The sequence below is a fragment of the Urocitellus parryii genome, chromosome 3 (genome assembly GCF_045843805.1).
Source record: "Urocitellus parryii isolate mUroPar1 chromosome 3, mUroPar1.hap1, whole genome shotgun sequence".
NCBI classification, from domain to species: domain Eukaryota; kingdom Metazoa; phylum Chordata; class Mammalia; order Rodentia; family Sciuridae; genus Urocitellus; species Urocitellus parryii.
In genome coordinates, this window is record NC_135533.1 from 169496673 (window position 1) to 169523435 (window position 26763).

At 39.0% G+C, this 26763-nt stretch overlaps 1 protein-coding gene across 3 annotated transcripts; it reads left to right on the top strand.

The window, feature by feature from the left end:
- The first annotated feature begins 1201 nt into the window (after nucleotides 1-1201).
- On the top strand, nucleotides 1202-21397 carry Mettl6 (methyltransferase 6, tRNA N3-cytidine). 3 transcript variants are annotated; one of them, XM_026402035.2, is made up of 5 exons: nucleotides 1202-1615; nucleotides 2330-2464; nucleotides 6480-6650; nucleotides 18684-18825; nucleotides 20395-21397. In XM_026402035.2, the coding sequence occupies exons 1-5, from the start codon at nucleotides 1259-1261 to the stop codon at nucleotides 20592-20594; spliced, it is 1005 nt and encodes a 334-aa protein (XP_026257820.1). In that variant the 5' UTR covers nucleotides 1202-1258; the 3' UTR covers nucleotides 20595-21397. The 3 variants fall into 3 exon arrangements, with proteins under 3 accessions (XP_026257820.1, XP_026257821.1, XP_077651764.1); XM_026402036.2 differs by lacking the exon at nucleotides 2330-2464; XM_077795638.1 differs by lacking the exons at nucleotides 18684-18825; nucleotides 20395-21397 and adding an exon at nucleotides 16816-17014.
- The last annotated feature ends 5366 nt before the right edge of the window (nucleotides 21398-26763 follow it).

The window sequence follows — 26763 nt, forward strand, 5'->3', positions numbered from 1 at the left end:
GTTCCTAGCGGAAGTAGCAGAGGTGGTGCCGTGGTAAGAGAAGTCCGCCGGGAAAATCCTAATTCGAAGTTCTCCTAGCTGGTTAATGAATGCTCAGGATGTTTCGCCGCGGTTCCCGAATTCTATCTTCGAAGCCCGTGCTTGGCTGAGGGGTGAGTGTGCCCTGCCCTACCCTCTAGGTGAGTCAGGGAACCGATGGCGGTCGAGCCCAGAGCGTGGAGAATTAGGTTAACTTGAGTCTCATAGCTAATGTGGGCCGCTCTCCTCAGGTCCTTAGTGACACGTGCGGCCTAGTTTATCCCGAGTGTCCTGCGAGAGATGGGTCCTCGGGACATTAACCACGTGTCCTTGGGTCACTACCCCTACTTGGCGCCGCGATGGCGGTGAGAGGGCTTTGGTCCCCTAGAAAGCGCGACTCCCTCTGATTCCTGCGGCAGCTTCTTGTGATTGCGGTCAGAGCTTAGCTCTGTGTCCTCCCTGAAAGCCTGTCTCCGACCCTAAGGAAGCGCCGATCCTGCTTCTGTTGGGCGATTGACCACCCGCTTTCAGTCCGGGCAACTGTTGTGGTTGTTTTTTTAAGTCACGCCTTTGACCGGCACCGAAGATGGATGAGTATTTTCTTTTCAAGGTTTCTCAGTCTATTCATGGGGGTGTTCTTTTTCTGAACCAAACCGACTTATTGTGATAAATAGTTGACTCATTCCGGTTTGAATTAGAGTTCGGCGCGTGAAACCGTCCTGGCTACTGAATGTAAGTCCTCTGAAGGTAGAAACTGTGTCTTGATCTTCTTTGTGACCTCTCCTCCTTTAGGGGGCAGGGTTTTGTGTAGAGACAGCATCTGGTGTTTGATGAATGGAACCCAGCCTCTGAAAGTACTATTTTAGAACCATCGACCCTGCTAAAGAGCTCTAGAACCCCTAATGAGCTTTTTTTTTTTTTTCCTTCCTCTAGGAAGCACCGTGTTTGATAAATAGAACCCAGCGTCTCCAACAACTATTATAGAGCCGGGTGCAGTTGCACACCCTTATAATATCATCTACTCAGGAGGCTGAGGCAGGAGGATCACAATTTGGAGGCCAGCCTTAGCAATTTAAAACATAAGAAAGGCTGGGGGTGTGACTCGGTGCTTAAGCACCCTTATGTTCTATCCCCTGGTACCAGGGGAAAAAAAAAAAAAAAGGAACTATTGTAGAACCACTAACTCTGCATTCTAAAGAATTGCTCTAGAACTCCTAGTGGGAATTTCATTCTTTTTTGTATGAAGCACCGTAGGCCTGAAGAGAACCCATCTGAGAAAACCCTGTGTCTTCAGTGTCAATATGGATTTCTCAAATTATTCAAGGATGGAGAATCTTCCTTAGTGTTAAATGCATTGCCACCAACATATGAGATGGCCTCATCACAAAGGAAAGGACTACAGGCAAGAATTCTCAGTTCTGAAGAAGAGGAGAAACTGAAAAGAGACCAAATTTTGGTGTCTGATTTTAAACAACAAAAACTGGAAAAAGATGCTCAGAAGAACTGGGACCTTTTTTACAAAAGAAATACTACCAATTTTTTCAAAGATAGACACTGGACCACCAGAGAGTTTGAGGAGCTAAGATTATGTAGGGAGGTAAGCTAATATTTCACCTTATCCTGAACTGTTCTTCATTTGGAACAGGTGTGTGGAAGAGGGGTGCTTTATTGCATTCCTGAAAGCAGTGTGAAATAGAAAATTTACAGTCTATCAAAATGCTTGGTACCTTAGGAAAGAAATATGTATTTGGTCTGTAGTTTTAGCAATTTTCAGCTAACGTTTAGAAGAGAGGCCATGCGTAGATTTTTTTTTTTAAGGCTACTCTGAAAGTTGTAAACATTAAATATTCATTTGTACTGAGTGAATTTAGTGACAAATTGAAAATAATAGCAATTAGTGAACTATTTATTATGGCTCTTTTTCTAAGAAGACTTGTTTTCTCAAACTTTATACTAAATCAGTGAAGTGCATTGTTATTCCCATTTGTATGTAAAGTTGAGGCACAGAGCTATTGAAGTGATTGCCCAAGGATAGACTGCTGGGGCAGAGGAGGATTTGGGGTTTGAGTGCCCATGGTTTAGCTTCAAAACCTGTTCAGTTAGCCAGTATATTGGGTTTTTTTCTGCACAGCCTGCCCAATGTTGGATGATGATATGTGAGGTACCGGTATGAACTTTTATTAGTTCTGTTGTTTATCATCTGTTCAGTGAGATGAAAGACTTTGTCGCTCACATTCTGGGCCTTTTAGTTTGGTTTATTTCTTCATTATTCAAATATAATGTATTATAACTTTGGGTTCTCTTTCACCAGTTTGAAGGCCAAAAATTAACCATGCTTGAAGCTGGTTGTGGGGTTGGAAATTGTTTATTCCCGCTTTTAGAAGAAGATATGAATATCTTTGCCTATGCCTGTGATTTTTCTCCAAGAGCAGTTGAATTTGTTAAGGTTGGTATACCATCTATGTGTTTTGCTATGTTTCTGTTTTCTTTTGTATTTGACCTGCTCTTTGCATCCATTTGCCTAGTTGCAGTTCTCTTTCCAGTCCTCTCTCTGATGCTGATCACTGTGAATGTAATTTTCCTTTTACATACATATGCAACATGTATAAAAATACATCTCTATTCAAGAAAAGTAAATACTTTACACCTGCTGTATAAACTTTTTCTTTGCTGAACTATTCTAAAGTGAATTACAAACGTCAAGACTCACTCCTAAATTTGTCTCCCAAAAATAAGGCCTTTTTTAAAAAATATAACCACAGTTAGCTTATATCCAGCAAAAATAACATTAATTCCCTAATGTCTTTAATACCTATCCCAGATTCAAATTTCCCCAAGTAGGTCCAAGTTATCTTTTTTTTTTTTCAGTTTATTTTTTTAGGTATAGATGGACATAACACAATGCCTTTATTTTTATGTGGTGCTGAGAATCGAACCCACTTCCCACCCGTGCTAGGTGTGCGCTCTACCACTGAGCCACAATCCCAGCCCCCCAAGTTATCTTATATAGCTATTTTCAATCCAGTCACAAACTACCTCTTACACTTCCCTTATGTCATTTAAATCTCCTTAGCTTAAAATGCTCCTGTCTTCCTTCCTGAACTATGATTTTTCCCACTGAGTTTTTGGAGATATCAAGTCAATTTTCTATATTAAGGCCTTAGGTTCCAAGTTGGTCTGATTGTTTCTTGGTATTATTGTTTAATTTGTTCCTTCTATCCTCTATATTTCATGTAAACTAAAAGTTAGGTTTAAATCAGGTAAAATTTGGGTGCATAAATTTATTTATTTATTTATTTATTTTTGTATTTTTAATTGTGAATTTTATTTATTTATATGCAGTGCTGAGATTTGAACCCAGGGCCTCACACATGCCAGGCAAGTGCTCTACCACTGAGCCACAACTCCAGCCACGCATAAATATATTTATAGGTGATATTGTATTTTGCATATTGCATCCTGTCAAGGGATAATATCTGGTGATCTCCTTACAAGCTGTAGTAGTCGTCTTACTCCCTAGGTTAAGGTAGCAATGCCTAATTCCCCTACTATAAGAATATTTTCCTTTTGCCATTAACAAATATGTGGGGGGCACTTTGACAACATGCACAACAAACCTTTTGCAGTTTTAACATCCATTAGATCTTTAATAGTTGTAGATAGTGTCATATTTAATGTAACTTGATTTTTTTCCCTCTACATTATTATGTCTTAGTTTTTCATGTTATTACATGTAGATTACCACATTATACACATATCTGTTATAAAATTCCATAAAATGGATAGATATACTTACATAATAGTTACCTTGTTGTTATTCATCATTTATATCATTTCTAATTTTTTCTCTTACAAATAGGGGGTTTATGTGATGGGTATCAAACATGTGATTCCCAAAACATGTGTATACATTTCTCTGTGATGGACAATGGAAGAAGTAGAATTTTTTGGAAGAAGAATAAGCACATTTAAATTTTTATAGCTACTACCAGGATTTCTTCCAAAAAAATCATACCAATTTATAATTTCACCAATAATTTAAAGATACCATTTTCTCTATTCTCTCAATATTTGTTTTCTGTCTTTTATTTTTGTCAATCTTTGGGCAAAAAGTAATGTCCCCATGTTTTGTTCTTTATTACCAAAGATATTGAAGACCTTGCAATATGTAAATATATTTTTTTTTCTGCCATGAAATAAAAAGTACGTATCTTTTGCTGTTACCTCATAGCTCTTAAATGTTGTTTGGGTTCCCCCCCCCCCAACTTTATTCTTCCTTGCATTTTCAGTTTGTATAATTTCTATCATCTGTCATTAAGTTCACTGATTCTTTCCTAAACAGCAGGTGTTCCTACTGATGAACTTGTCGGAAGCATAATTATTCATTTTCTTGTCCATGTTTTTGGTTTGGGGCATTTATATTTGAGTTTCCATTAGTAAAATTACCTACCTAATCTTGCACATGGTCTATCTTTTCCATTAGAGCCTTTAACATTTTAATCATAGTTATTTTAAATACCCAGACTTTTAGTTCCATCATCTATGTCATGTTTGAGTCTAGCTCTAAAGATTGCTTTCTTCAGAATGTTTTTCCTTGTCTTTGGTATGCCTTGTACTTCTTTCTTGAAGCTGGACATATTGGGGCAGGAGATACTGAGGTAATAGGAATTTGTAATAATCTAGCCAGGAGCTGGGGTGTGTTTGAAGCTGTAGCTATAGTTACTTGTGAGGTTTGTTGTTGCTATGGGCACCAGACTTAAAACCCTCTGGTGGCTTGCCTTTGGATATTCCCCTATCCTTTTCCCCAAATAGAGTCTGTCTCTCCCACTTTCCTGGATATTATTATTTGGGACTTCTTGGTGGGCCATGGGAGAGAGTATTATTATTCACTAATGCCACTCCGAGGTGCGCCTGTGTCTCAATGGTATGACTTTCATATGTGTTTCTACTTACAGCTTTTCTTATCCATCGCTCTCCCAGCTGCAAGATGTATCTACCAATGTCCCCTCTTGATCTTGAGGCTGTTCTCCATGCAGACTGATTGGATTAGGGCTGAGTGGTTCTGTTGCCCCAGCTGCAGAAGTATTCTATAGTGTCCTTAGGTTGTAGGCCTCAGGTGACCTTTTCATGCAGATTCAGCATTTTCTTCCTTAAAGGATATGAGAAAAACTACCACCAGAAAGCACCATCCTTTCCTTGAGAGCCTAGCACTATTACCCCTTTAGAGGGCTGGAAACAGTTCTATATTTTCACATTCCAGTGCCTGCTTTTGGTCTCTAGCAATTTGCCAAATTTCTAGTTTTGTCTGTCTAGGTAGAGGGCTTTTGCCTCAGGTAAGCCAGTGCTTGGGTCTTGTGTCTGCCTGATAAAAATACATCTTTCTCCAGATTTTGGGCTGGTGGGTTCTGTGATCTCTGTCCTTTGATGGGTTCACAAAAATCATTTTTTTTTTTTTCTCTTTCCAGCTATTTTCTTGTAAGGGCAGGAGCTGTGACTTCCCACTTCTGTGTATCTCTGAGCTAAAACTAAAAGTTGTAACACTAACTGAATGAGAAATTCATTTTCCTACTCTGATAATTATCACCTTCTTTATCTTTTTATCTTAATTGTTACATTTGTCATGTAAATGTTAAACTCTCCCACACACAGGTGTTTGGGGACTTTATTCTGTCTCGGTGATCTCCTCCTCAAACCGCATTGTTTTATTATTACTACATTTTGCAATATGTTTTGATGTTCCATGGTGTGTCTCCTTTTTTATTTTAAAAATTGACTTTTGCTTCCAGATAAAATAGATTTACCTTGGTAAGTTTCTATAAGTCTATTGGAATTTGGTTGAGATTGCATTGGATCTATAGGTGGAATTATGAATAGAATTGACATGTTTTCAATATTGAATTTTCCCTTCCAGTAACTTTATGTATCTATCTAATCAGGTCCTCATTTATATGGAGGAACAACTTTAATATTTTTCATGTGTTGAAGCCCGCCAACCAGAATATACCAGGAACATACTTGTAGCAGAAAAAAGAAAAAAAAATTGAGTTTTCTTCATCAAAGGAAAATATGCTCCAGAAGAGCTGTGGGAGCCTCCCAAGAAGGGGAATTGGAAGGCTTCCCACAGGATTTAGGCTTAAAGGGGATGATTCAGAGGATTAAGGAAGCACAGATCAATTTTATATTATCATCCCTCTGCAAGTACACATTTCTGAAATGCTCAGTTTTGAACAAGTGATAGACTATATTCTCTCCTCAATTAAAAATGATTTGTTAAAATGATACCTTGCCTCTTGTTCTGAATAATGATGCTTTACATGGTTTTATCCAGTAAGAAGAGCTGGTTTTATTTCCGTGTAGCAGTACGCAGATAGAAATAGGATCTTCTTTTGATGGTATATGTTTTGTATATGTCAGCATGGCGGTTGCATTAAAATTCTTTTTTTGCTTTTTTCCCTCTCTAGCAAAATCCTTTATATAACACTGAGAGATGCCAGGTATTCCAGTGTGATCTCACTAAAGATGACCTTCTGGATCACGTACCACCAGAATCTGTGGACGTTGTCATGTTGATATTTGTGCTCTCAGCCATTCACCCTGATAAGATGCACCTTGTTTTACAAAACATTTACAAGGTTAGTGGTATGGGGTCTGTACTTGAAGGTTGGACATCCAGATCCCCAGGTTTACCTTCCCTCTGAGGTTCGTGTACTGTTGAGAGTCACAGGCTCTTCATTCTCACTATGTAGATTGTGTTTTCAGCATATGAAAAGGGACTCTCTGGCATAAAATACCCACCATAACTTTGGATTTGTTCAGTGCTGTGACTGTTCTTAGAGTTTGGCCAGCCCTAGAGCAAGGATAATTTTGAGATCTGTGGAGGTGAGAGGAATAAGAAGTTCAGTGGATGCGAAGTTAAGAATGCCTAGACACAAAACCTGGTTTTACCACTTAGGCAAGTTCCTTCACCCCTGTTTCTTTACCTGTGAATGTTGAAGTAATAGCTCCAAGATTTAGGATTTGAGGAAGATTGGATGAGATGGGTATAAAGTACTTAGCACAATGCCTAGAACATGGTAAGCCTCTTTAAAAGTCAGCCATTAGGATGTTGCTGCTGTCATTATTGTTAGTAAAGTGGGAAGAATCCAAGCTGCTATTGCTATCAGGAGGCTGCTGTAGCACTCAGGAAGTAAAGATTCACTCATGAAGTCATGTGTCTTAAGACAAGCCATCTGCCATCTCTGAACCTCAGTTTCCTTGTCTGTAAAATGGGAGTGTCTCACAGAGATGAAGGTGACATCATGAATCTGTCCACTTTATAAACTATAGTGGAAACTTACCTATTATAAACAATTTGTTGCAGTGTTGGTTAGCTTTAAAAATCAGTTAAACCAAGAAATCTTTAAAAGTGTTAAACATTTTATTATATATTAAAATGTAGGGGCTGGGGATATAACTCATTTGGTAGAGTGCTTGCCTTGCATGCACAAAACCCTGGGTTCAATCCCCAGCACGCACACAAAAGTGTGAGTTTTCATCCTCACATCACTCCTGGTGGAGGGCCAAGGCCCTTTTTTAAGGTATGGATGGACCATTAATCATTTACATAAACCACATATAATATTTTTAGTGTTTTTAATTATTTCGGGAGGGTGGGGTGGTACTAGGGATTGAGCCCAGGGGATATTTACACTGAGCTACATCCCCAGCCCTTTTTGGTTTTTATTTGGAGACAGGATCTCACAGAGGCTGCCTTTGAACTTGGCAATCCTTTTTCAGCCTCCCAAGCAGCTGGGATTGACCATGCACCACCACACCTGGCAGTTTTAGTGACTCTAAAAGTGGAATAATAAGCCTGGCACAGTGGCACAAGCCTATAATTTCAGCTACTGGGGAAGCTGAAACAGAAGAATTACAAGTTTGAGGCCAGCCTGGGCAACTTAGCAAGATCCTGTCTCAAACAAAAAAGGGCTAGGGATGTAGCCCAGTGGTAGAGTGCTTGCCTAGCATGTGTTAGGCCCTGAGTTCAATCCCCAGTACCAAAAAACAAAAAACGGTGAAGCGCAAGAACTTAAAAGAATTGGAAAGTAATCTAAGGGCAGATTCTATTGTTTTTATCCAGAGTTTCTCACACCTAATTGTGAAAGTTTGTTCAGCATTTCTTTATCAAGTCTTTTCAAAATGATCTTCTTTTATGGAACATTTAAGTGCTTCCTATTCGTGTACATATTTCATTGTTATATATTCAAGTTACAGAATTATAATCTAAGTATTACTGGCCTAAGCAAGTTTGGGAACAAAAACAAGTGACCAGTGCAAGTGTGCAGCTCACAGCAGGTGTGGGGAGTTGCTAAAGTGCAGGAGCATGTGCTCTGCAAAGTCCACAGCCTGCATCATTCAGGAAGTCACAAGCCACAATCACTCTGCATTCAGATGGATATGAGATCAGTCAGCAAGTTGAGGAAGCTAGATGTTGAGTAAGAGAACTTCATTGAACTACACTGAAATTGGGGGCTTAACCACTGAGCCACATTCACAGCCCTTTTTCATATCTTATTTAGAGGCAGGGTCTTGCTGAGTTGCTTAGGGTCTCGCTAAGTTGCTGAAGCTGCCCTTGAACTCAGATCCTCCTGCCCCAGCCTTCCGAGCCAGGAGGATTATAGGCATGCACCACTGTGCTTGGCTCCTGGTATTAACTTGTAAAATTAGTATAAGATAGAAGTCACTATAAAACTAGAAGTCACTAGAAACCTATTAGGGAATTATTCTCCCTTATTTTTAAACATTTAGATCTCTGCACAACAATATTAGCCCCCTCCTTATGAGTTTTGTGAGTTTTTTTTCTTCCTTATTTCTACTCTCTCTGCCCCTGGTATCTGAACAGGTGAGAATTCAAAATGCTCCAGAACCTGGAACTTAAGCTAAAGAGGCAAAAAAAAAAAAAAAAAAAAAAAAAAGCATCAGGGAAAACATGCTAGGAAATACCTGATTTGGAGGGTCAGGTGAGGGTGAAGGGTTATTGACATTGGAAACTACAGAGAAAACAGGAGAAGATGAGGAGCTTGAACAGAGTGACTTGTCCTAATTGAAAGTTTTTAGTTTGTTTTGTTTTTGTTTTTGGTACTAGGTATTGAACGCAGGGGTGCTTTAACACTGAGCTATATTCCCAGCCCTCTTTTTTTTTTTTCAATTTTGTGTTGGGGTCTCACTAAGTTGCTGAGGCTGGCCTGAAACTTGCCATCCTCTTACCTTAGTTTCCTGAGTCACTGGAATTACAGGAGTGTGCCACCACACATGGCTGGGTTATACTACTTGGTATTAACAAAGCATATTAGACATTACTGAGGGAGTAAATGGTATAGATAGGGTGGAGGACAAGATCTCAAGAAGAGAGAAGCCCAAATTGTGAAGAGGTCAGCATATTTGGAAAGATAATCCACATGTATATTGAAATTGACCAGAATTAAAAGTGGAATAGCATTCAGATAATACAATAAACCAGAAAATACATTCCTCACAAAATGGAGGGAAATGACTCTGGAATCAATAGATGACTCAAGAAAAGATAGTAAGTGATACAAGGAGAAAGAAGAATTCACAGAAAATAGCAAGGCCTTGTGTTGGTACAAAGGTGATGGGAGAAAACAGCCTAACTTGAAAGGGGATGGTCAGGATTCTTAGAGAACAAGAATATGAAGGCTCTATTCAAAAGAGGTGATGGTGCTATATCAGGGATTTCATGAATGAAAGGTTTTCAGTATTAGGGAGGACTTGGGGATATAGATAGGGGGCATACAGTCGTGTCACTTAACAAAATTCAATTTTATTATTGTGTAAAGTATACATTGAGTACATAGATGTTACAACTACTACACACCTAAACTTCATGGTATATATTTATATAAGCCTGTTGTTCCTTGGGCCACCAATAAACAAAATAATACATGATTCAATCAAGCACAAGAGAAAAATGATGCATTCAAGAGACACAGTAAACAAGATATGTGAGACTGCTGCTACAGGTTTTTGTGGGATTTTGTTATTGTTTTGGTTCTGAGGATTGAACCCAGAGGCACTTAACCACTATGCTACATCCCCAGACCTTTTATATATTTTATTTAGAGATAGTCTCACAAAGTTGCTTAGGGACTTACTAATTGCTGACTCTATCTTTGAATTCATGATCCTCCTGCCTCAGCCTCTAAGCTTACAGACATGTTCCACCATACCCAACTGATGCTGCAGTTTTGAAATAAACTTTTTTTTTCAATTTTTTATTTGTTCTTTTTAGTTATACATGACAGTAGAATATATTTTGACATATCATACATACATGAAATATGACTTCCCATTCTTGTGGTTGTATCTGATATGGAGTTACACTGGTTACACATAGGAAAGTTTATGTACCACATTTTCTTTATCCATTCATCTATTTAAGGGCAAATTTTAAGTCATCTGGGTATATGCCAAAGAGTGGGATAACTGAGTCAAAAGGTGTTTCATTCCAAGTTTTCTTAAGAATCACCATACTGCTTTCCAGAGTGATTGTACCAATTTGCAGTCCCACCAGCAATGTATGTTAAGCTTTTTTTAATAAGTAGAAGGAATATATTCTAAAATGAAAAGAAATACAACATAATATGATTTGAATGCGGATCAAGTGTGTTCTCCCAATGGTTCATGTATTAGAAGCTTGGCTCCCTGTGTGGCAATATGAAAAATAGTGGAACCCTTGAAATAGGACCAATTAAAAGGTCCTTTGGTCATTTAGGGCTTCCCCTCAGAAAGGATTGAGGCAGTTCTTGTTGGATATTTGGTTAATTCTCTTAAAAGATTTGTTAAATAGAGAGAAAGCCTTGCTCCTCCTGCACTCTGGTTTCCCGTCTCGCTGTGAGATCTCTTTCACACATGTTCTTCTGCCATCCAAAATTCAGAGCTGATTCCAGGATCATGCCCTTGAATCTCTATAACTGTGAACTAACTAAATAAACATTTTTTTAAATAAAGCTTCCCACCTCAAGTATTTCACTGAAGTAATGAAAAACAGACCAAGACATGTGGTTAAAACATAAACAATCATTAAGTGTTGTGTACTGTACATAATTGCATGTGCTATACTTTTATACAGCTGGCAGTGTAGTATGTTTCTTTATACCAGCATCACCACAAATAGCATAATATGTTGTGCTGTGACTATGACAGCTATGATGTCACTAGGTAATGGGAATTTTTCAGCTCCATTTTAATTTTGTAAGACCACTGTCATATACGTAATCCATTGTTGACCAAAAATTCCTTACATGACATGTGACTATACTTCTACTCAACATTGTACTGGAGGTGCTAATCAGCTCAAAAATATAAGATTTGATGTAAAAATTTGGGGCTGGGGAAATAGTTCATTTGGTAGAGTGCTTGCTTAGCACGCTCTGGGTTCAATTCCCAGCACCACCAAAAAAAAAAAAAAAAGACCCTAATTTAAAAATTTGAGAATGAAAAAGAAATTTGTTACTTGTAGAAATTATAAATTCTAATTTTCTAATCAAAAACTATTAGAACAGCCGGGTGTGGTGGTACGTACCTGTAATCCTAGCTATTTGAGAGGCTGAGGCAGGAGGATCGCAAGTTTGAAGCCAGCCTAGGCAACTTAGTGAGACCCTGTCTCAAAAAATAAAGGACTGGGGGTGTAGCGCAGTGATAGAGCAACACTGGGTTCAGTTCCCTGGACTGCCTCCCAACCCCCGACCCCTAAGAATCACAAAAGTATAAGAAGAATGTATTGATGTCATAGAACAGTACACTTAAAAAGTTAAAATGGTTAAGTTTATGATATATATTTTGCCACAGAAAAAAGGGAGTAACAGGGGCTGGGGCTGGGACTCAGGGGTAGAGTGCTTGCCTACCATACGTGAGGCATTGGGTTTGATCCTCAGCACCACATAAAAATAAATAAAATAAGGCATTCTGTCTATCTACAACTACAAAGGGTGGGGGGCGTGAGTAACATGCAATATGTGCTCTGATTTTTTTTTTATTTCCTGTTATATTGCTTATGTTATTGTCATTTGTTTTGACTGCTGTCTGTGTTCCATTACATCAGGGCCTGCAAATGACAGCCAGCAATCAAAATCTCCTTTTTAAAAAAAAAATTTGTTTTGAGACAGAATCTAAGTAAGTTGTCCAGGCTGACCTTGAACTTGAAATTCTTCTTCCACAGCCTCCTAAGTAGCTGGGATTACAGGCCTACAGTGCCACATCCAGTCCAAATCTGTGCTTATATATTAAGATCAGTTATATAATACAAAGAAAATGTGATTTGTTCAAAAAGATCTTTTTTGAACACTGATAAAAAAAATTAAAGGGTTCCTACAATGAAATCTGACAAATGTATGAGAGTAAATTTTATACATAGCACATTGAAGGTCATTTAAGAAAATTTGTATGACTGGGCACAGTGGCACACACCTGTAGTACCAGTGATTTTGGAGGTTTTGGGAGGAGGATTGCAGATTCAAAGCCAGCCTCAGCAACTTAGTGAGGCCCTAAGCATCTTAGCAAGACCCTGTCTCATAAAAAATAAAAAGGGCTAGAGATGTGGCTTAGTGCTTAAGTGTTCCTGGGTTCAATCCCCGGTACCAAAAAGAAAAGAAAATTTATATGGAGAGAAATACTGTGTTCAGGACATACTCTGTATTTCTTCCATAGGTAAACTATGCAATTATACTAAAAATCCCTGCAAATTTCATTTTTTTCGGATTGTTTTTTAATTGGGAGAGGTGTGGGTTTGAGGAAATTGACAAGCTGATTTTAAATAGACATGAAAGACCAAGTAGAGCCAAAACACTCCTGAAGAAGAATGAGATTGCCAGTTATAGACTTATTATAGCTATAATAATTAAAGACAGAGTGGTGTTGGCAGGAGGAAAGATTCACAAATGGAGTGTGATGCAGTTTAGAAATTGTTCCCTACAGATATGGAAAATTGATGTATGATAGTTGAAAATCATTAGGAAAAGTAGAAACATTGGTTATTTATAGGAGGGAACAAATTGGATTCCGACTTCAGACCTATACAAAATTCATTCTCAAATTAATTAAAGACTTACATGTAAAAGAAGTTTAGCTACATGTGGTGGCACATGCCTGTAATCCCAGCAATTTGGGAGGCTGAGGCAGGAGGATCGCAAGATCAAGACTAGCCTCAGCAACTTAGTGAGGTCCTAAGCAATTTAATGAGACCCTGTCTTAAAATAAAAATTAAAAAGGGCTGGGGATGTGACTCAGTGGTTAAGTGCCCCTGGGTCCAATCCCTAGTACCAAAAATTGGAGGACTAGAGATATGGCTTAGTGGTTAAGCACCCCTGAGTTCAATCCCCAGTACCCCCATCACCACCAAAAGTTTAAAACTTTCAAGAGAAAATACGACCTCAGAGTGGGAAAAACTTCAAAGAAGACCCAAAGCATTTTAAGCATAAAGATGATGTTAGTAAAAATGAAGGAAAAGAAAAAGGAATTTCTACTGTTCAAAGACAATATTAAGAAACTAAAAAGACAAATTGGGAAAAGTAATTTATACAACTGGCAAAAGATTAGTATCTAGAATACATACATTCCTGTCAGAATGAAAGACAATTTAATAGAAGAATGGGCAGATACTCATAGTCATTTCATAGAACGGTAAGTTAACACATAAAAAGATGATCTCAGTGACCAAGGAAATGTAAGATAAAATCATAAGGAGATACCACTGGATTAATAAAATTTAGAAGTTTGATAAAGCCAAATATTGATGAGAATATGCATCTGCAGAACCCCTTGTACTTTTCTGATACAGTAACCAGTTTCGAAGTCAATTTGACCTAATGGAGGAGGCATACATTGTAGTATGTTCAGACAGTTGGAGCACCACACAGCACTGAAAGACAATGGCCTCAGCTATAGGAATGACATGGGTTAATTTTCAAAAAGCAAGTTGTTGTCTGGGCATGGTGGCACACAACTGTAAGCACAGCTATGTAGGAGGCTAAGGCAGGAGAATGGGGAGTTCTAAACCATCCGGAGAAACATAGTGAGACCTGTCTGGAAAGGGAAAAAAAAGGGTAAAAAAGCACATTGCTTACAACATGATGTGTTTTTGAGCATCCTCTCATTCCACTCACCCCTTTCTTTCCACCATTGAGAAAAAGAAAGAAAAGTAGTAGATTAATAATGCAAATGTAGGCTGGTGGATTTCTAGGGCAGGGGTTCATGGCATTTTCGTGCCATGAACCCCCTTGGTAATCTAGTGAAACCTATGAACCCCTCAGAATGTTAGCTGCCTGTTTTAGTAGGTTAACACATTAATTCGAAAGCTCTAACAGTGGTGATCTAGTAAATACCATACTTTTTATTTATTTATTTATTTATTTGGGCACACTCTGTATAAATTTGTTTAATGCAAAACAAATTCTTGACAAGGTTTTAACAGAATTTTCAACATCAGTACAGATAAATGTAATATATTCCTCAAGGGAAAAAAAAAAGCAGTTTAGAGCTTGCCATGAAGCCTGCTTTTAACAGGTTTAGACATTGTTATTTAAAATGTATATGTGTTGGGCTGGGCCTATGGCTCAGTGGTAGAACGTTCGCCTAGCAAGTGTAAGGCCCTGAGTTTGATCTTCAGCACCACATAAAAACAAATAAATAAAGGTATTGTGTCCAACTACAATTAAAAAATAAATATTTTTTAAAATAAATTTAAAAATGTATATGTGTGTGTGTGTGCATATCAAGGCAATATGGTAGTGTTCTCAAATCATCTTATTTACTTACAAAAACTGCATGGTAAATTTTACACTGAAATACAAGTTTGCTTGACACCTCTTTATCATTTTGTCTTATTCCTCTCTTGCAACTCATGTAGTAGCCTCACTATAAAGACTCCTTTTGGACTCCAGATGTTTGTGTACTTCAAAAGGAAAAGCAACAAACAGTTTTGCAAAGCTTCTTAGGTACAAAATGAACTAAGTAGCAGTGCCAAATTTAGTCTTCTGAAGAACAAGTAATGTGAAACCATACATTTTTTAAGTAAAAATGAATGTAAATTTAAGTATATGCAAGGACTGCACCATGATGCAAGGGATTGTTTCTGCAGGGGTGGTTGTTGTCGTACTAGCAATGGAACCTAGAGACTTGGACATGCTCCGCAAGGGCTTACCACTGAGCTACATCCCTAGCCTTTTTTATTTTGCAATAGGGTCTTGCTAAATTGACAAAGCTGGCCTTAGACTTGGGATCCTCCTATGCCTCAGCCTCCCAAGTGGCTAGGATTACGGGCATGGGCAATGGCACCAGGCTGTTTTGGGGTTTTTTGGTCAAAATTTTGGTTGCCTGAATTCATAATTAAGGAAGTACTAACTTTCCATTGGAAGCAGTGAAAATAAAGATATAACTTTGTTTTCTACTTAAATTCACAGTACTCTGATCTCTAATCTTCAACCTTTTGGGCCTGTGGACTTGAGATTCAGAATTTCTGTGTTAAGAAAGGCAGGGTAATGGTGCAGAGGAGGAGTTTACAGGTGTATTGATAATGGTCTGATTCTTAAATTGGATGAAAGTTCATTTATAATTTTACAACTTATGTATGTTGTCTATAGTTTTATATTTTCCTGAGGTTTAATAGTCATGTAATAAGTACTCCAGACAAGTTAGAGGGATTTTTCCACATGCATATACTCATGTAATCCCCAACTAAATATAGAATGTTTCTAGCATCTCTGCAGACTTCCCGGTGCCCTCACCCCACCCCCAGAGACTCTAGGTGACCAGTTTTCTAACCTCCATCTTCATGGATCAGTTTCATCAGTTCCTGAACTTCTTTTCATGGAAACATACAGCATGTGTGTGTGTGTGTGTGTGTGTGTGTGTGTGTGTGTGTGTGTATTAGTAGTATGAAATATTATATTAAAAAAGAAAAACAAAAAACTGAGCTGGGTATAGTGGCACATGCCTGAAATCCCAGTGGCTTGGTAGGCTGAGGCAGGAGGATCCTGAATTCAAAGCCAGCCTCAAAAACTTAGCAAGGCCTTAAACAATTCAACAAGACCCTGTCTCTAAAATTTAAAAAAGGCCTAGGAATGTGGCTCAGTAGTTAAGTGCCCCTGGGGTCAATCCCCAGTTCCAAAAATTTTAAACAGAAAAAGAAAGAAAAATGGACTCAGGCTGTCCCAGACCATTATGTTTTTTTAGTAACAAATTTCATCTCAGCATTCCTCCTATTTTTTACTCTTCGATAGATTTTTTTTTCCTCCATCCTATCTGGAATAAGTTTATAGCAGCAGTGATTGCTTTCTCATTGAGTGGTTTATTTATTTGAAATCATATGTTTCATCAGGAAATTTCTAGAGGGAGAAGCAATTTGCAACCTCTAATGATAAGACACCCTATGAATTGCTCTGAGACCCTTACATGAATAGTCACAGAAATAAGCTGTTGTAATATAAATTTAATCACTCCAAGCTATTAACACCAGCGGGAAATTTTTTTAAAAAATCTTTGGAAGAGTAAAAGAAAGATGGGCTAGATTTGCCATCAGAAGACCTGATCTTTAGTCTTAAAATTATTGGCTTGCCTTGAGTTGTTTGGGCAAGTAAGACATCTTTACTCTGAGCCAGCCTTACCAAAAAGTGGGTTTAATAGGACCTAATCTGCTCACCCTTGGAGTTGTCGGAATGAAAAAAAAAACTGACATTGGAAAATGCCTGATTAACTACAGTATCATGATCGAAAGAGGCATTAGTATCATAATTTATTTTACAGATGAGAAAATATATTCAGAGGGATGAAATTACTTTGCATTCAACTAGTTAATGGAAGAACTGAGATTTGAGTCAAGATTTCCAAATTCCAGAGTGAGTGTTATTTCCCCTGTACCATGTAGCCCTTTCTTCTGAAATGAAGAATAAGTCTCATGTGAACTAAATGTTTTCAGAGTTTTTCTTTCTTAATTATTTACATTCTAAAACATAGCATTTCTAACCAAGGTAAGAATGTTTTTATCTGAGACTCTTTCTTCACTGACAGCATTTTTAAAAGACATGCTATTGTCAATAAGAGTTTACTAAATGAGAAAATCTGCTCAAACAGTCATGGATAATCTTTCCTCTTCTATTCAGGAGGAGAGAATACATCTAACTAGTTCTAGAAAATTTGATAACCCCAGGGGGGCTGCAGATATAGCACAGTTGGTAGATTGCTTGCCTCACACGCACAAAGGCCTGGGTTTAATCCCCAGCCCCACCAAGAAAAAGAAAGAAAGAAAATTTGATAGCCCATCACAAACTTTTCCAAAGGAGACAAATCTATTATCATAGGTTATATATGTTCATTTTAAAATAGATGCTTTCAAATCATCTTGTTGATGTATGATGAGTGAGAATAGATTTAATAAAAATCAGCACACACACACACCCGCTTCCAGTTCCCTTTCATTTGGTAGTGTTAAACCACTTGAAAGAATTTTCACATAAAAAGCAAGGGTCAAAAAAAAAGTGCCCCAATGTGTACTACTTTTCATTCTGAAAAACAGGTAGCCATTTCCTTTGTAAAGTGAGCTGTACCCATACCCTACTGATCTTTCCTTCTGATTTTTGAGACATCTACTCTGACATCTTGTCTCTGAAGGACTTTTTTTTTTTTTTTTTTTACTACATTGGTATTATCCTGCTAATTCTTTTTTTTTTTTTTTTTTTTTTTAATTAGCTACACTCCGAAGGACTTTTGTGTGGGACTCACCACCTGGTCCTGACACTAGTCTTCTTTGAGATGTTGCACTATAGCCTGATGATCTACTTCCCATATCTAGAAGTCCTGCATAACAAGGAAGAATATGAAAATTGACCTTTCCTTTCTGTACCTCTCTTCTTGTCTAGTGTGAAGAGTGACTCATCCCCCATCCCCCAGGACTAACAGAAGTATCTGTTCCACAGTATGAAACCTTTTGACCTAAGTGTGAGTCCTGACTCCCCTACTTAGTAGCTAGTGGGTGATGATGGGGGTGCAGATGGCTTAACTTTTTCAAGAGTCGTTTTCCTCACCTCACATGAGGATGACAGTCATGCTCCTTCATTTCAGAATTGGGTGAAGATCTAATGAGGAAACATCTGGCAAGCTGTCGAGGGCCAGACATGTATCAGTTATGTGCATAGCAGGTGAGCTGCAAGTTATAGCACAGTGAAACCAGAGCTGAGATTCCGAATGAGAAAAACCAGCCTAAAAAATATGACGACATATTTTACTTTTTACTGAAAAAGCCAAAAATGACATATTATTTTTTAAAAGAAATTTTGATGATTGAGTATTACCAGGTAGCCAATAAATGTGCTTCAATGAGGACAATCGTCCTTTGGTATTGCCTTTTGCATTTTAATTGTATGACACTGGACTTTCCAGAGTGCTTTTAGAGGTGCTGAAGAAGTATCTCCAATATTATGGAGGCTCTGCCAGGTCTTCCTATCCCTTTTACTGGCATGCCCTTTTCCTACATATTATTATGGGTAATTCAGTCTAGATCTTTTTCTAATTGCCACCAATCTATAAGTTATTTTGAGTTCCTAACTTAATCAGATTTTTTTACTTTGTTTAGCTGGGGTCCCCAGAGTTACTCACAGCTCATTTTTCTTTCATAGGTATTAAAACCAGGCAAAAGTGTCTTGTTCCGTGACTATGGACTGTATGATCATGCCATGCTTAGGTTTAAAGCTGGAAGCAAACTTGGAGAAAACTTTTATGTTAGACAAGATGGAACCCGATCATATTTTTTTACTGATGGTAAGATGAATGGAATCTATCCTTAAAATATTTTATTTTTTATGTCTGATATGCTTGATTACATTATCACTGCAGTAAGGGTGGGGAGGGCTTATAACTGTACTTAGCACATGCACAAGTCCTTGGGTCAGGCTCAGTGCACACCTCTTACCCAGCACCTGGGACAACAAACAAAGCTTCTTGGTGACAGGGCCTAGTTAGTGAGTCTGGGATAACGGACAGGCTCTGACATGCCACGTGGATTCCTTATGGCCGCTGTGCTGGAAAAGGAGGGAGGGCAAATCAGAAACTTCATTTTGTTCAGTTTAAAGCAAATAAGGCAAATGTAATGCCTTAAGATTACTTTCCAAAATCATAAAGGCAAGTAACTTTTTTTTTTTTTTAAGATGTTGATAGACCTTTATTTTATTCATTTATTCGGTGCTCAGAACTGAACCCGGTGCCTCACACATGCTAGGCAAGTGCTCTACCACTAAGTCACAACCACAGCCCCAAGTAACCTTTTTTTTAATAAAAGTAATTTGATCTGCCAGGCATGGTGGCTCAGGACTATAATCCCAGCTACTCAGGAGGCTGAGGCAGGAGGATCCCAAGTTCAAAGCCAGCCTCAGCAACTTAGTAAGGCCCTAAGCAACTTGCTGAGGCTTTGTCTCAAAATAAAAAGGGCTGGGAATTTGCTCAAAGGTAAATTGCCCCCAGGGTAAATCTCCTGTATCCCCCCCCCAAAAAAATGTAATTGGATCAGTTTTTAAATATACAAATTTGCTTTATAAAGAGATATTTACATTATTTTGAATAAGAAAATTATCTATTTCCATCTTTTAAGTGTTTCAAACATTAGTTTTAAATCTACATAATTGGGGCTGGGATTGTGGCTCAGTGGTAGAGCCCCCGCCTAGCATGGGCAGGACCCGAGTTCGATCCTCAGCACCACATAAAAATAAAGGCATTGTGTTGTGTCCATCTACACCTAAAAAATAAGTATTAAAAAAATCTACATAATTATCTGAGCCATAGATAATTACATTCATAATCTCTGCTTTCACAAATATTTTTACTTCTGGAAATATTCTTTTAAACACTAAAATGAAACTAAAAACGAGTGATTACCACTAAAACTATAATATCATAAAAATATCAGGAGAAGATATTTTAATATCTTTTAATGCTTCTGGTCACTAAAATCTGATTAAACTAATTCAAAATAATTGAGAAGCCAAGCACAGTGGCACACTCCTGTAATCCTAGTGGCTTTGGAAACTGAGGCAGGAGGATCACAAGTTTAAAGTCAGCCTCAGCAACTTAGTGAAGCCTTAAAGCAACCTAGGCCCTGTCTCTAAAAACCATAAAAGGAAGGGATAGGATGTGGTTTTGTGGTTAAGCACCCCTGGATTCATCCCCTGGTACCAAAAATACATAAATATAAATAATTGAGAAAACAGTAATGTCTGTAGAATGCTTCAGAGTAGTGATACTCTTAGTAAGAGTCTATATTTTTCACTCTGGTCATAGATTTTCCTCCTTCCTGTTACCAGGACATTGAGCACTGTTGGCCTCTTTGTCTTGTAGAATTCCTGGCTCAGCTCTTTGTGGACACAGGTTATGAAGAAGTGGTGAACGAGTATGTGTTTCGAGAGACGGTGAATAAAAAGGAGGGCCTGCGTGTGCCGAGGGTTTTCCTTCAGAGCAAATTTCGAAAGCCTCTGAAGAACTCAAAGCCTGCAACCCTGGGCCTGGGTCACCTGGCTGGGAATTGTGCCTCCCCTTGAGGAGAGGAGAGCTTGAGATTACTTTTTTAAGTTTGTATATTTTTATACTTTAATTTTTTAAATTGGTATATATATATAATTCATGCATTTAAAAAAGGAGCAAGCGGGTGACTGCTACTAGAAATGCAAATAAAACTTCAAAGCCTGAAAGCAAACAAAGTTTCATGGTATAACAAAGTTTAGCTATGTCATCCAACTGTAAAATTCCACATAGGAAAGCGTTAAGAACCCTGTAGCACTCAAGAAAGATCCTTGTCATTACTCATATAACTCTGGAAGAGTGCTCCGGGCAGCATGACAGACAGGCGTATAGAAAAATGAGGCCAAATCGACTAAAATAACACATCCACATGTATTTTTAGACTGAAGGATTGTTCTCTTTTTCCAGTGTCTTATTTGCCCATTTAATCCATTTATGTATCTCTACAAGGTCAGGATTGCAACACATACCATTTTGCTATGTCTGTACTCAAGAGCCACCCTGACATTCTCCCTGATTCTTGATACCCTCTAATTGGGCCAGTTCCTGACCACACTTTCCCCTAGGAGAGAGAGGCAAACGCCACCACCTGTCTCCACATCCCGACTCCCATCTGTCCAGTGCAGCTAATCTCTAGTTCAAAGTTCGAATTTTAGGGCTATGAAGGGGCATTAGAATGGATTGGCCTAATTCCCTATTTGCAAATAAGAAGTGGCTGGGGGAACTCAGGCTAAAACCCAATAGCTAGTGTGGTGGAATATGGGGAAATGCCTGAATTGGTCTGCTGCCCTGTCTCTCTGCCCCTGTCTTGCCATATAATGACTTTTTTACTATGAAATAAAATGAGTTTTGTTTTTGTTTTGTTTGTTTGATTTGCATATGAAAATTTATCCTGAAAGCATACATTTCCCTTTCTGCAGAAAGCTATGTATGAGACCATCTTGGTGTTCGACACGCAGTATGTCTATGACTGGGTGGAAATGCAAAAAATGAGGGCCTTTCAGTCCCAACCACATCTGGAGGGAAAGGCTTCCAGTGGAGCTACTAGTCATAGTGGTTCTAGATAATCAGAATAAATCCTCCTGGCTTCTGGAGAGAAGAGGGACAGGTTGCAGAGCTCAGCATATTTGCTGGGTTACTTAACTGCCATCTGTTTTTGTCTTATTGAGAGGAACTGAGGTGGAGCCAGAGGAGCCCCTATGTCTTAATAATCCGTTGCTTTCTATACTCTCCCCTTCCTCTAGATACTGAAAGATGACTATTCCAGGTAAGACTAGACTGGTGAGAGTTTGTCTTCTGCAGTTCTTTTTGTGTGTGTGCACACATATGCGTGCATACTATTGTTGAAATTAACATGGAAAGAAGGTGGGTTTATAAGGTGTCTCACAGGCCAAATCACAGACGATAAGCCTGGCCCTGGAGCCGTTTGTTAAGAGCCTGGAAGCCCCAGGCTTGTCACTGTAGTCCAGGGCTGTTTCCTCCACCAAATGAATCCCATACCTAGCTTTAGCCCCAGGATGCTACTCAACACCTCTTCGGTGAAGCCCTTTCATCTGTATCTCCACTAAGTCTGAACACTGTCCCTTGGGTTTAGTGACTGAGCCTAATAGACAAAGTGGAAAGCAAGGGGCAGTGTAGTATAAAGGAGGGAGTGGTGCTGGGGTTGTACTCAGTGGTAGAGCACTTGCCTCACATGCACCACATGAAAATAAAGATATTGTGTCCATCTACAGCTAAAAAAAATATATTTTAAAAGCGGGGGGGGGGGCAGTCATGTGTGACCAGAAAGGAGTCATTTGGACTTCTGGCCTCATTCCTTAACCTGTCTGAACCTTGATTAAGTTCCTCATTTGTAAGGTGTGGGTTACTCTACTGACCTAAAAGTGTTCTGAGGGTGAATGGGAATACCTAATGTGTGGCACATAATAAAGCCTAAATATTCATAGGTATCTGTGGGAGGCTAACTAGCACGTGACTGGGTCCACCTCCCCTGCTGAGTGGTGTGGCATCCAGCAGCCATGCTGCTGCTGGATAGCCCCTGTCTTCTAAGGGTTCCAGCGACTGTGTCTCGTGTATGGGCGTGCCTTCCTACATCCCCAAGGGTGGAGCTATGCTCACCTGTTCCTTTGTAATATTACCACTTGCCCTGTTTGGGATAGAATGTTCCATAGAAACATCCTTTGTGCGTCCCCTTCTCTTACTCTGCCCTTGGGTGTGGCCTGCCTAGATGTCAGTCATCCTGCTGACAGCAGACATCATGAAGCTAGACTCAGCCCCTTGAAACCTGACCCCTTGCCTCATTTGAATGGCTTCTCCTCAATAAAAGGGATCAGCATGCTCTCTTTCTTTCTGTGGACTCTTAGGGTCAGAGGAGCCTTCACAGAACCCCCAAAGAAAAAGATATTTCTGTCTCTTGTGTGGTTATTTCATACAGCCCAGTTAGCCCAGTTCCCCTGGAGTGACACCTGAGTGTTTTAGTTGCGAGCAACCTGGCAAGTATCATTTCCTCAATTCTCATTTTTATAAAATTTTTTTAAAGTTTAACTTACAGAAGGAGATGCAAATCTACTGTTTAGCTCAGTGATGTCACAGAAGGGACAAACTTATATAATAAGCACTTAGCTGAGGAAATGATCAGCACCCCAGAACCACCCCCTACTGTGTCCCCTTCCGGTCACTGTCCCCTGAAGGGTAACTATGATTATGACTTCTAACACCATAGTTTTTCCTCTTCCTATATTATTTTTAAATTCTCCCCCAAAGGAGTTTAAGGTCAACTTACAGAATAAGTACAACTGTGTACATTACAATAAGATGTTAAGAAATTAGAATAAAGGAAAGAAGTTGAAGCCAGGTTAGCACACTAATGGTATTACAATCGGTCTTATGCACTTTATCTAAATTAGAAATTTGACTCCTTAGTCAGGGTAAAGAGGAAAACAAGTCCAGACCCAAGATAAACCCAAGCTTGGATCTGAGCATTCCTTCCCCACATTCTCATACAACTTTACCAGTAAGAAATACAAGTATCAAAGCATTGTTTTTGGTAATTTCACTTTGTATAGATATAAACCCAAAGAGCTAGTCAGATCTTAATCTAATGGAGAGGAATGAAAGGACATGGGCTAGGTGAGTTTTGAGATCCCTAAAATTTTGATGAATTGTTTGTCCTTGTGATGGTTAATCTGGATTGTCAATTTGATTGATTAAGAGATGCCTAACAGGGGCTGGGGATGTGGCTCAAGCAGTAGCGCGCTCGCCTGGCATGCGTGCGGCCCGGGTTCGATCCTCAGCACCACATACCAACAAAGATGTTGTGTCCGCCGAAAACTAAAAAATAAATATTAAAAATTCTCTCTCTCTCTCTCTCTCTCTCTCTCTCTCTCTCTCTCTCTCTCTCTCCCCTCTCTCACTCTCTTAAAAAAAAAAAAAAAAAAGAGATGCCTAACGGGCTCTGGTTGTGGCTCAGTGGTAGAGTGCTTACCTCACATGTGAGGCACTGGGTTCGATCCTCAGCACCACATAAAAATAAAATGTAGAAATTAACAATGGTAAATAAAATGTTTATTTAAAAAAAAAAAAAAGATGCCTAAAGCCAGGCACAGTGGTGCACACCTGTAGTCCTAGTGGCCCAGAAGGCTGAGGCAGGAGGATTGTGAGTTCAAAGTCAGCCTCAGCAATTAAGTGAGGCCCTAAGTAACTCAGCGAGACCCTGTCTCTAAATAAAATATGAAAAAGGGCTGGGTTGCCTAGTATGTGTGAGGTCCTGGGTTCGATCCTCAGCACCACATAAAAATAAATGAATAAAATGAAGGTATTGTGTCCAAGTACAACTAAAAAAAATTTTTTTAAAAGGGTGGCTCAGTGGTTAAGTGTCCCTGGGTTCAATCCCTGGTACCAAAAAAGAAAAGACTTCTGGGCATGTCTATGAAAATATTCCCAGATGTAACTGGCATGTATGTGGGACAATAAACTGAAGGTGGAGAATGTGGGTGACTAGAGTCCATTAGAATGGAGGCTTGGATAGAACAAAAGGTAGAAGAATGAGGGAGCTTATAATAGAAAAGGTCACTTTTTAAAAAAATTTTTTTTAGTTTTCGGTGGACACGACATCTTTTATTTTTATGTGGTGCTGAGGATCGAACCCAGCACCCCGCACATGCCAGGTGAGCGCATTACTGCTTGAGCCACATCCCCAGCCCTGAAAAGGTCACTTCTTGAGCCAGGGCTTTGGATGGCTGCTGGGGTCTCCTGAGGGCATCAGACTCCAGCTCCTTCATTCTTCCAAAGTGGACTCTGACCACTGATTCTCCAGGAAGTTTCCACCCTTCACTCCTGGATTGGGGCTCTTTGAAGGTCCAGCATTTTGGAATGAGCACCTACTGGTTCCTCTGCCTCTCCAGACTGCAGATGGCCATTGTGGGACTATCCAGCTAATGATACTGTAAGATAAGCTAATAAATCTCCTATAATCATTCGTCTACATTACCATATCATGTTGGTTCTGTTCTTGTAGAAAACCCTGACTAATATAATCCTTGTGACAATCTTCTGTCAATAGTATTCTCAGTTGAGAATTTGATGTGAATCCAGGAACAAAGGAATTGAGGTTATCCTCCCTGAGAGGTATGGCTATTGGAGGTTGCAGATGCAGGGTAGAACATCTGTCCAAGAGACAGGCAGGAGTGCCTGTAGAAAGCAGGCAGGCTAATGACCCTGGCCATAGGAAAAGCCTCTCTACCTTTGCCAGTAATTGGCTGAGCAGATACAGGCGAACACAACTTGGAGTTGTCTCCTCTCACAGGGGTAATTAACTGCCCCAAATTCTTACCCAATAAAACCAGGCTACAAAAGTTTTCACTTGTGATATTTAAAACTGGTTGAATGGCATATCCACCTCTCACGCTGATCAAGGAAACCTCTCAGTGACCCCACTTAAAATATACTTCTTCTTAAGTGGATACAGTGACCTAGTCCTTAAAAATTTTAGCTGAATTGATTTAGGAAACTCTTAATTTTTCTTTAAAAAGGGTCAAGCTTAATAAAAACTGGCTTCAGGGGCTGGGGTTGTGGTTTAGTGGTAGAACAATTGCCTAGCATGTGTGAGGACTGGGTTCAAGTCTCAGCACCACATATAAATAATAAAATAAAAGTCCATCAACATCTTAAAAAAATTGCTTCAGTCCCACTACCTCAGTGTTCTGTGTCCATTCTCCTATGGGCACACTTTTCCATCAGTGCACGCCAAATTGAGACATTAATAGAGCAGATTCTTCAAGTTTGGGTGTCCCAAAACCAAGAAAATAAGACCAAACTTAGTAGCAAAGCTCTGATCATAAGAGCATTTGTAGGGGGCTGGGGATGTGGCTCAAGCAGTAGCGCGCTCGCCTGGCATGCATGCAGCCCAGGTTCAATCCTCAGCACCACACACCAACAAAGATGTTGTGTCCGCCGAGAACTAAAAAATAAATATTAAAAAAATTCTCTCCTCTCTCACTAAAAAAAAAAAAAAAGATTCAGTGGATTTTCATAAATGCATTTTTTAAAAAAAAGAGCATTTGTAGAATCATACAGACTATGAAGAGTGCCTTCTCTACACACAAATCAACCTGCAGAAAGGTAATGAGTACTAGTTGGCAGTACTCTACAAAATATAAGCATTTCCAGGCAGGGTGATGCATGCCTGTAATTCCTGCTACTGCTGAGGCTGAGGCAGAAGAATCACAAATTAAAAGCCAACCTGGGTAATTTAGCAAGATTCTGTCTCAAAAATGAAAAAAAAAAAAAAAGATGCCTAAGATTCACAGAGTTCTGGGCATGTCTATGAAAGTGTTCCCAGAAGTAATTGGCAGCAGATTGCAAATTAAAGGGATCAGCTGTGGGAGGCTGAGGCAGGAGTATTGCAAGTTCAAAGCTAGGCTCAGCAACTTAGCAAGTCCCTGAGCAATTTAGTGAGGCTATGTCCCTAAATAAAAAGAGCGGGGGTGTGGCTCAGTGACAAAGCACCCCTGGGTTCAATCCCTGGTATCAAAAAAAAAAAAGGAAAGAAAATAGTATAAGTACTATTGGTGCATGTGTATTTTTAGATTGAGATATATACATGTGTATATATAATATATATTATGTACTATAGATTTCTTTGAAATATGTATACACATATATGAAAGTTAAATACAGTAAAACTAATAT

Excerpts from the sequence above, each read along its gene's own strand:
- Mettl6 (XM_026402035.2), top strand. The coding sequence starts at position 1,259 with ATGAAGCACCGTAGGCCTGAAGAGAACCCATCTGAGAAAACCCTGTGT. Across the intron at positions 6,651-18,683 it reads TTTTACAAAACATTTACAAG|GTATTAAAACCAGGCAAAAG; the intron begins GTTAGTGGTATG and ends TTTCTTTCATAG. Across the intron at positions 18,826-20,394 it reads ATCATATTTTTTTACTGATG|AATTCCTGGCTCAGCTCTTT; the intron begins GTAAGATGAATG and ends TTTGTCTTGTAG.